The sequence below is a fragment of the Bos indicus genome, chromosome 9 (genome assembly GCF_029378745.1).
Source record: "Bos indicus isolate NIAB-ARS_2022 breed Sahiwal x Tharparkar chromosome 9, NIAB-ARS_B.indTharparkar_mat_pri_1.0, whole genome shotgun sequence".
Taxonomy (NCBI): domain Eukaryota; kingdom Metazoa; phylum Chordata; class Mammalia; order Artiodactyla; family Bovidae; genus Bos; species Bos indicus.
Genome location: NC_091768.1, coordinates 64,066,164 through 64,077,632, shown reverse-complemented (window position 1 = coordinate 64,077,632; position 11,469 = coordinate 64,066,164). Strand labels below are relative to the sequence as shown.

Sequence of the window (11,469 nt, the reverse complement as noted above, 5' to 3'; positions counted from 1 at the left end):
TTCCCTGACTATGGATCGAACCCAAGCAGTGAAATTGCCAAGTCCTAACCCTGGACCATTAATTCCTTAAAGCTTGTAAAAAATATAATTTTCCTATCGGGCTACTGGTATCCTGTGAACAGTTCTTAAAAATAGAGGGGAGAGAAAAATCAACTTAAAAGGGTTATCATTCCCAAACTACCAAGCTCCCTGGGAAAAGGTGCAATAAAATGCTTCATTCTGACAAAAAAATATTAATACATGATGTTAAAGACAGTTTACTGGGGATGGGCAGGAGGAGGAGATTGCTGATGCTTACGAGAACATTTACACTCTATAATTTCTAGAAAATACATAAATCACTCAGTAGTAAAGCAAATTTGGGAGGCTAGTTTGGCAGTTACACTGTCTTCTGTTTCCTGATCAGGTTAACAACCTTACACCAAATGAGTTTTGCCAAGAATTTCAGAACTGAGAGCCCGTAAGTAAATGAACACTAATTCTAAAATTTTAAAAACACAAGTTACTAGCACAAAAAAAGTAGACTCATATTGCTCATTTTGACTGATATCTGTTACATAGGTTGACTCTAAACTAGTAAAATATTAAGAGTAATTTAGGGAATTTGGGGTAATTTGAATAATGCTCCGTGAACTATATAGGGCTTGATAGTTTTCTTCCTCAGAACATACAGCTTTAAAAGTTTTTTTTTTAAAAAGCAAGATTTGTCCTACCCTCTTTCAGGTAACAAGTAAAATAAAAATGTTGCCAGGAAATGTTCATAACATATAAGGTATTACAGGGCAAATGATCAGTAATGTACATTTCCTGTATTTTGTAAAACTAAGTCTTCACACAAAAAATGTGTAAATGAAGCAAAAAATCCTCTAGGCAGAGTATTTTTTTAAAAAACAAGTTGTATCTCATAGAAGAATATAAGCTTGCAAAATACTGGGTTGGCCAAAAAGTTCATTTGTGTTTCTCTGTACATTTGGGGGAAAACTCAAACTTTTTGGCCAACTCAACATCGTAATTTAACAGCATTTCTTTTTACAGAAAACTCAGAACCAAAGTTGTATTTATGTGTGCTCATAGTTCTTTCATTAAATGTCTCAATGATTTAAGAAAAAATACAATTTTTCACCTAGAACTCTTGGGGAAATAAGGGAGTATCTATTAAGTCATTGAAATTGTGAGACAGTCTTTTTGCTTTAACAACCTATACTTCTGTAAGTTTATATAAAAGTGAATATAACACAGGCTACATCAGTCTTACTGGAATGTGAAAGCCACTATAAAATGCAAGAGATTAGTGAGTCTTATCTCCATCACTTTGAAACAATCTAGGTACACTAGCTGAAAACTTAGCCAAGAATTTTGGTTTCAAAAACCCTGAAAGTCAGTCTCTCCCTTGATATCAACTAGGTAATATTTAATATAATAAAACCTATTAAAAGTGGTTTTAAGGAGCTCCCTGGCAGTCCACTGTTTAGGATTTGGTGCTTTCACTGTTGTGGCCTGTGTTCAACCCCTGGTTGAGAAACTTAGATCCTCCCAAGTCACACAGTGCAGCCAAAAAAAAAAAAGTTTTAAAGTATTAAAAAAAAAAAAAAAGGTTTTAATACTTGCAAGAGGTCCTTAAGAACAGGCAAAAGGATCTAAAATGTTTGAATTGCCTTAAGTGGAAAAATTTGTTTAAGGATGTAGACCCTCTAAATCAGCAAAGACAGGATATGATAAAAGTGTAAAAAAATATTCTACAAGTAGGTTAACATGGACTCTCACCAAATCCCAGAACATCAAACTTGGAGGTTTGAAGGGAGCCCTGCCAAAATACGGAATGTAGTCTCATTAACTGGTAAAAGAACATACAGGAAGGTATGCTGTATTAAATGTAAATGGATGGAGGGAAAAAAAGGAAATGGGAGTTCCCTAGTGGTCTAGATTCAGCTTTCACTGCTTTGACCTGAGTTGAATCCCTGGTCAGGAAACCGAATCCACAGGCCGAGCTTAAAAGAAAAAAAAAGGTTAAAACTAAACAATGCTGAATGGGTGCTTCTTCCATGTTCAGAAATTATATGCTTAAATAAAACCTATTGTACTATTACCCCCAAAAAGGTCTTGCAAAATCATCTGCTTTGCCCAGTTAATAATGCCACTAAATTTGCAACCTTAGTCACAAAATGTCTTCTATATGTACCCATTAGCATACTAGGTGCTCTTCTCTTTTCAAGTAAGATTTATTCAAACTTTTCCTAGACAATTTAAAAGAGCTGTAACACAGAGATTAAAGTGGTTTATTCTAATAAATCCAAGATAGTGTACACTATGCTGTTGTATTTTACTTCTATTTTTACATTGACTTTTATTAATTTCAACAAATTAAAACAAAAGATGAACTGACACTGTTCACTTTGCAATCAGAGGACTGTAAGAAAAGCAGCCAATTTTCATGGGAAAGATGAGTGACAAAGAAAAGGCAAAACCTCAGGCTTGCAAGAATGGAAAACGGAAGAAATTTATGTGCCTGAGGGTTGCAGGCCTGTTTGCAGGGTCTAACCCGCTCCTCAAAGCAAATAACTTGGCTAGGAGGAGTCTGTGTGCCTACAATTGAGCAGTCTTTTCTGGCATTGGAGAGGTAAACTTGTTTGGCTGCCAGCTCCCAAGGAAAAGAAAAAAGGCCTGTTAGCCCTTGTGTTCTCACACACACAGAACTTACAGTCTGCTGTCTCAGTGGGCAGGCCCAGAACACCAGGTCACTTTTATCAATCTTTCTTCCATATTATAAATACAAAAAAATACAGTCACCAAACATTTGAGAAAAATCAAAAGCACAGAGAGGTATTTCAATGCATTCTATTACAAACTGGTTATCTTTCCAAAAATCTACAGATTTCAAGAGTGAGCAAGACAGTCCACATATAAGTAAGAGGAGCCTGCTCTACTACTGGAATTGAGTCAATAAATGCTGTGGAGAGGAGAAGTTAGTAACAAAAAAGTATAGTTAGTTAATAGGAATTGGGAGATGAGTAAGTAGTGTGTGCGGTTTCACCATACAGTGAAGAACAGATACTAAAACAGATGTAAGTAGTAGTAGCCTAAGTGTAGTCTGAGTAATGACAGTAATCAATTGAACTAGTTTAGGGGAGGGAAGAAAAAAAAAGGACTAGAGTAAGCCAAATGTCTCACATGGGGTTTTAAAAAAAGAAACTGCTTAAACTTAGTAATTGAAAGATATGAGGTTAACTAAGAACTAAAGACTGGAGTCATTCATCTGTTAACTGATTAGGGTGTGAGCAGAGAAATAAGACTTTCACATTCTGTGCTGTATCTTGTTTTCCAGATACAGGTTTTAAAATTTTTCTTTGAAGTACTATCAAGTTAAAATATCAACTAAGCACATTTAAGCATAAATACCACCTTTAATCCATCACTACTCAAAACAAGTAGGTATATACAGTGAGAAAATGCCTTAAATTCAGAGCCTCTCTTCTCAAAGGGATTTAATTTTGAACCAGCCAGCAACCAACTCTAAGGTTCATATTAAGACTTTCCATACAGATGTATAAAAAGTATGGATTACTCTTAGTAACAATTGTTTCATTATGTTAATGTGTAGTTACCTAGCTTTGAAACTTTCCTCAAGTATGACTACTACTTTCCAAAGTACTCTACATAAGAACTTTATACAAACTTTTTGGACTCAAAACTAGACTTGTAAGCAGAACAAGAACTCAATCTTGAAGTACCCCTTCCTCATAAATGTTAAGTATAGACGGGACTTGGTAGGCCAATACCTTTTTGTTCAGCAGTTTGGAATTAAACTGAATACCAGCATAGAGACAAATTGTTGGGCTAGGCTGTCTTGATTGATAGATATAAATCCCACAGCCAACTGCTCCCTTCAAGACCTTTTTAAGGTCAAACAGACAATTTAAAATATGGACCTTCATGATCTTAATCTGCTTTAAAATTTAGTATTCCATGTTCATTACTTTTTAAAAGCTGTCCATGTTGTAAGTGGCTCAAAATTTTCAATTCCTTTTTCAAGTTAACAAGCCACAATTAAGCCAAATCTAGCCTAATAAACTAAACTGAAAATCCATTTCCAAGCTAAAAAATACTTTGAAAAGTATTTTTAAATACCCGTCTAGCACCATTAATTCGGATTTCCCTGCCTTGGAAGGACTTCTGTTCTAGGAGGCAAAAGAAACCCCATACACTGAAGAACTAATTAATTAAACAAGCACTGGCAGTAATTTAAATAGACTGATCAAAAGACGCTGAGCAGCAGAAAGGATAAGAATCCACTGAATCCACTGTTGGGCGCTTAACTGCTGATACTGTCCTCACACTAAATGGATCGTCAGGAAACCAAAGATGATTTAAAGTCTAACTTTAGAATAAAAGTTTTTCACCATGTTTTAATTCTATTTATAAATGAATCGGAAGTTAGGCAGGATTCCTAAAAGAAATTACACCTGTCAATGTTGAAGGAATCCTAGGAATTCAACTTCTGCAAATTCATGTTAATTTTTACTATTTCAAGAAGTTTTACCAAAACTATACTGTATATTACATGTGCCTGTGGCTGCAGAGAATTTAAAAGTGTACTCCATTAATTTTTGGATGACCTTTGACATATTGTTCATTTATTTACCTCCAAGCTCATTCCAAATACTAAATATACTAAGAAACAGTATATATGCTTTTCTAATTTCTCCTGATGTGTCAAATAGAGCAATTTTTAGAGGCCTAACTCCTGACTCCTCCCAATTAAAGCGCCATGAATACCATTCATAGTATTTTTAACTATAAAAATAGTTTTTAAACTATTCTCTTGAAGATGAAATTAGAGAATTTTTTAAACTCATGACTTAACAATTCTGTGTTCAAATGATGCAGTACTGGCATTTTCTAATTCCCATTAAAAAAAAAAATCAGGACACAAGTTGAAAGGCAAAATTGTGATACAAATGGCACTACTAATCAAACCTCATCTCATTTGAAAGTATACAATAGAGCCACACCAGATGTTAGAATTCTTCTGATGTCATGGTATTTGTCTACGGCTGGAAGATTGGATTTTGTAACGTGCAACTCTTCACATTTGTTACTATATTGTGAACACAACCCTAGTCATGTTTTCTTAATCTGTGGTAATGTCTGGTCCACATCAAAACCTTTGTCCTTTGCCTTGTAGTAGCAGTAACTGGTTGTAGTTCATAAATGACTGTAAATGTCAATTCCCTTAGGTATCCCCAAAATAAGTTAGTATTTGGCATCACAGAATCCTTTCAGAACAAAAGTCAAGAAATGACCTTTCAAGAACATTACAGATAGCAACTTCAGATTAGAACTTGTTTTAAACCATTTTACAAAGTAAAGAAAATCAGATATTCACTGAAGCTTATGGTAAATTATTCTAAAATAACCTTATCTTGATTCTATTTGCTTGTGTTAAAAAAACATTTTCGGAAACTACACTTGAAGACACTAATTTCCAAAATGGTTTATTGGAACTTCTCCCCCATCCAAAAAGTCTGTCAGCAGTCTTGATTATCAACAAGAAAAAAAGTACTAATTTGGCATCTGCACAGGGAGTCAAATAGGCAATGTAAATGGTTTTCAAAATCCTCTAGTAGTGTTTTAAGAATTTTTCAGGTATAAAACTTCCATGACTGTTCTGAAATGACAAAAACTTTTTTCAATCATCAGTATAAACTTTAGTAATCATAACACAAACTATTAAACTCTGTACCTAAAAGGATCTTCATGAAGTGACCAAAGCTATCACCCTCCCACCAAGAAATCCTAGGGATGAGCCAACATCTCCTGAATGTATTTACAAGTTCCCCATTCTTTGATGATGACTTGCTAATTTTGCTTAATGAAACACATTTTAAGCTGAATTCACCTAACCTCATTTGCGCAGTCACCTAAATGTACATTAAAGCAAAATAGTTTGTTCACTCCCCTGTCCTGTATTACTTACTACCTCAATTACTCATTTCCAAACCTTCAAAGAGTGATAAGAAAATGGAACACTGAATGGTGGGGACATGTTACCAGAAAAGCAGAACCAAATTACCATTAACTTCTTGAGTCCACTGGCATGTGTGTGACCAGAGTATTTTCATTAATTAAAATTAAGTGGAGACCAACACTATACATTTATCCTATACATCATCTCCCTATCATGTGCTTCAATTAGGGATCTCGGGGAATCTGTTTTGGTATTACCGTTGGCTAGTTACTTTGAATGTATGGATAATTAAAAGACGAAAAGACCCCTAAAGATTCCAAGTGTCTATTTCAAAAGCTGTTAAATGAAAAACGATGAAATGGAGGACACCCACAATAATTCTTGGACTCCTGGAGATCCTAAGACATGCTACAAAAATAGGTCTTTATTCTTAGGAAAATATAGTCAGAGCTAGCTTCCTTATGCTATACATAAAATCTTAACATCAGAGGCAGTACAGATAGTACAGATAGTTTTTGAACTGATCTCCAAACAAGCACAAACCCACTACGTTGAAAAGAACAGGTAATTTTGAGGTTTTTGGCAAAAGACAGTACTTCACACATCTAATCCAAATCAAAGAGCCTGCAGACAGTTTTCAGTGAGATAAAAGGAATGAAATAAATATAAATTCTACAGATAAATAAATGTAAGAGAATTTAAATAAGCTAACAGAACTAATTTTTTTAAATAAAAATACTAGTCAGGTACAAGCTTTTGTTTCTCAATGCCAGACTTCTAGATGTTTATCAGACTACTGTTAATATCATTAAAAACCTAATCTTGGACCAGGGCATTAGTTTTAATACTCTTTTGCAGTCGTAAAAAAGATTTTCTTTCAACTGAATGCTCCTGGCCCTGAAAAATATTTTAGGCATATTACTGAAGGCAGACTGTGGTACTAATAAAACTTGTATCTTAAGTACTTTTTTAAAAAGTGACAGACAAAAAAGTCCATCCACTAATTTGCCCACAGTTAAAAATGTCTTTGAACATTGGCTGATAATTAGCATCTTAAGAAAAGTAGTGGCATGCCCTATTTATTGAGTGGTATGACTGAGTAATTAATACTACACTTTAAAACATTATCCCCACAAGTCTGTTCATTTTATGTATTGTTATTTCTTGATTCATTTTCAACCCACCATTGAATTCCTATGGTCAGATTAAAAGTTTATGGTATGTATCACTGGGGAGAAAATGACCATGGTGGGTATTAAGTTTTAGGAACCTGAGCAATCATTTACTCTAGGGGGGTAGCTCCCTCACCTAAATGCAGAAGTCCTACTCTGTAATTTCTCCCCTTAAATAGACTATATGTCATGCTCTGTTTGGTCTTTTTTCCTATGTTTCTGAACAGTGACTTTTGGCTTAGCAGTCAAAACAGCTGTCCTGAATGCGACAATTTTGCCCATCTAGCATGATATTCACCCTCATTTAATCTTTTCAAATAGATTCATACAAGTGAATACCCGAGGTCACCCCATCAATCCATTCCTATGTATGTTATTCCTATTTTATCATGAAGAAAGTGTAAATCATTAAATCAGACTTGCAGTCATTGGTAATTTCTCATGATGCTACAACAATGGCCGTCATGAGTGTGCAACCGGTTTTTGTGCTAAACCCCCCATTCATTTCTAACATCTGATTCAATCACAATGCTGGAAAACCTCCCACAAAATGCATGACTGGGAGAATATATCTAACAGAATTTTCTCACAAAGCAACTTTCTGAAAACTGATTAACTAAAGTGATGATCACTTTTGATTGCCAAGTAGTCTGCAGAAACAAAATCTTGCGTCTGCTTTGGTTAGGTAACTCAAGTTTTGTTTTGTTATTTTTCAACAATCAGAATGCTTTAAGGATACATTTTCACCCCAAGGAAGGGACTCGATTCTTGGATTTAAGACCCATTCCTTGACAATTATATACAAAATTTCTTTTAACTTGTCATCTATCCATTCTTTGAAGCTGTCAAAGCCAAGAACCCATAAACAAATCACAAATATCAATAACCTACATTAGTTAACATTCCCCTTTTTAACATGTTGACATTTTTACTAAAGGATTAGTTATTTTTGCATTTCCATTTCTCATATCCCATGACATTCCATAAAAATTGCATTATTGCTTTATAGGCCACACAACATTCAAAAGTATGTTTATATGCATTGCCTGTTTTCCTTGATCTGATAAGAGTTTGATACTGATTTTACTACAGAAATTTAAGTTTGAAAATACCAGTTAGTATTTCTTCTCAGTACTTAATTGTTCACATCACTAATCACTACATGCATATTTAGCTCTGATTATATTGCTCAAAAACTGCACCCATTATCAGAACAGTGCAAATGATTATTTAATTTTAAAAGTAATTATAATGGCTTAAATTCAAAGTTAGTCAAATGAACACTGTCAAGTAATTTCACTTGAGTGTGTATATATTTAATCACCACTGTTTACATTACCCATCAATTCTTCACAAATTTTTTTAGTATCAGTTTTTCCTCCCAAATCCCCAAACTAAGAATGCCAAATAGTCTTGGAAACCCACAGCTCCGTATTTTAATATTTTCTTAAGAACACATTTGTGAACTCACAAAAATGTTCATCTTTCAACTTTGACAATGCAGTTCTTACTTAAGTCAAACAAACCTGTTCTAAAATCCCAACAAATAATTCTGAGAATTAACTTAAACACCTTGACAGTGTCCCTTAAAAAGGGTATGACAGTAAAGTGCCAATAGGCATGGCAATGACCTCTTTGATGGGATCATTTAACTCCTTGGACCTGGGAAGTGCCAGCACCAAGGATTACACTGAGATTCAATTTTACTGAAGGCTACATTTAGTTTACCCACTTTCCACAACCTATTACTCATTTTATGTTAGAATGAAATGTAAATGTTTTGTGTAGCCCTCAAACTTACACTAAGATTTGAGAGATGTACTTTAAAAAAGCACGGGGTAATATATAAAATCAGTGGCAAAAAGTTTCATTAAGCACCAGGAACTAATTTTTGTCACCCCATACTCATTTTGTAGGTAATGTTTCAATAACCGGCAAGGCACATTTACATATATTCCAATGAATACTTATTGACAAATTTTAAATTACACTCTATGTCCCAGCTATCCCAGTAACTGACATACAACATACTAAAATGGTTTATTAACATAAAAAACCAATTAATGTGAAACATACAGACTATTGGCAACCACTATCTAAAATTATGTAAGTACAAATAAACATACTGAAATGTGTGCATTTCTAAGTTTTTAAACCAGAATATTTCTACACTAACACACATTTATATTAATGACACATAAAAAAAATAAAAACTTTATTACAAAAATAAGTTACACTCGCCTCCAGCTTACAGTATAAAACAATTTTATTTGCAGGAATGCAAAATGATTGTTTGCCATGAGCATTTTGAACATATGACATGTCTAATTTTCTTGTTAAATTTGCATTTACTGGGGAAACTGGTGTGTATAAAACCTTAATTAAGTATAAGCTCTGATCTTCGTCATGGTGCCTATTGGGTATGTGATATAACTGCAGTATCCCTTTGGGGAAGGGGAAAAGGGATTTCTTTATACCAAGTCCTAATTAAACTATAATTTCACTTTTGACTTTAAGCTATCAATTTAGGACTTGGCAAAAAATTTTGAGGGTGATTCAATAGAGGATGCTTCACCACTGAACACTCACTGTCATCAAGGTGCTTTAGAAAATTAAAAACATAGCACAAATGATTGTACTCTATTCTACAAGTTATCATGACCTGCATAAGAAATGGAAAGCTGATTCACATTTTTGCAGTGATCAGCAGTAAGAAATGCACTAATGAAACATACCTTTTACCTAAAAAGCTAAACTACAGCCATATACTAATTTCTATGATTTATGAAAAAACTTCAAAATATCCAAATGTCAGGCTTTGCTGTACAACTGTCAGTTTTAGTCTGACTTTTTATAAAGGGACACTGCAGTATTTAGTACAAGTTCGGATGCACTTTTTTTGAACATCTGATGTCTTACAAAAGTAACATCTTGCTAAACTATTATACATCCAAATAACTACAATATCTGAAGAAGCAAGGCTGCTTTTTCAGCCACAAAATACGACAAAAGCAAGGCCTGTTATGATGTTCATGAGGAAGTCTTACAAGCCTCTGAAACTAAAGGCAACTAAGAATGTTACATTTGGTATATTTAAAATCTTACCCTCATATCATGTAACAAGCCTTGCTTTTATCTACAAAGATTTTCTATGTACAGTACAGACAGGGTATAGTTCAATCCTCTGCTACTGAGGTAGTTAACCAACCCTTTAAAAAAGGTTCTGAAAAGAACCACTATCTGGAATGCCTGACTAACCAGCTCTGATGATTACACCTGAAACTGCATATCTGAACACAATTCAAAAGTGATTACTATAAAAAAGATATAGACAATCATGATTAACCTTGGTGAGCAGAAATAAAAGTTAAGGATACCAACAATGGCATTCATCTATACCACTGCAATAAAATTTAAATGCACAAATTCAAGAGAATATTTCAGAAAACCAATGCTGGGATCCTTAATTTAAAAAAACAGGGGAAAAATCTACTTAGAGCAGATTTTTTAAAGAGAAGAACTTTATTCTTTATTAAGATACCATGCTAGAAGTTATGAAGAATTTCTGTTGGAACACATTTGGAAAATAGAGTAGCTTTAGTTTAATAACTTGCACTGCAGAGAAAATTGTTAAAGAAATTCATATCAAAGTCCAAGTATTAGTTCAATGTCCTGTATTTGATTCCATGATCTTCATAGGAAGGTCTTCTGCAATAGAATATGCTCCTATACAGCCGAGATATTTAAGGTTGCTTGATTTCCTTACCATTACTCCACTGCAAGCTTCTGGTGTAATCCCACATAGCAAGTCAGTCTTCATTGTAACAGGTCAGGACCGGCCTCGACCCCTTTTCCCTGCTAGCCAGGTAACAAAAGGAATCAGTTAGATAAATCATTTTAGATTAGTAATGTGTACATACATAATGAAAACATTAAAAATAGATAAAAGCTTTAACATAGCAATTCTTAATATAAAGTCTAATAAAGTTTCCTTTAATAACTATTAACTTTTCACTTGAGATTTCTGGTGAGCTTTTTGCCCTTTATTGGGGGGAGGTATGTAGAGTACTGAACTGAGGTTTAAAAACCTCATTTTCTTCACAAACTGATTTTATTAAAAAATAAAAAGGAAAAAAAAAGCTAAAGTAAAACCTAACAGAAGTTACCCCTTAACGTATTTGCCTCCATTAACTTTTAGGAAATTCCTGTTTCAGAAACATGGAAGTAATAAAATATGCTGAAAGCAAACATCTGAGATTTGTTTGACCTTGACATTTGATATACACTGATTGCCATTTTAAAAAAGCAGCTTGTCTTTCAATATTTTTCACA

General features: G+C 33.9%; 1 protein-coding gene across 2 annotated transcripts in view; it reads right to left on the bottom strand.

The window, feature by feature from the left end:
• Positions 1 to 6,369: 6,369 nt before the first annotated feature.
• The window catches only part of SYNCRIP (synaptotagmin binding cytoplasmic RNA interacting protein), a 29,674-nt gene continuing 24,574 nt past the window's right edge, over positions 6,370 to 11,469 (bottom strand). The window contains exon 12 of one of the 2 annotated variants that reach the window (XM_019967394.2): positions 6,370 to 10,995. In XM_019967394.2, coding sequence (XP_019822953.2) covers positions 10,954 to 10,995 — 42 coding nt within the window. In that variant the 3' untranslated portion in view covers positions 6,370 to 10,953. The remainder of the gene's footprint in view (positions 10,996 to 11,469) is intronic. The other variant, XM_019967395.2, reaches the window with a different exon arrangement.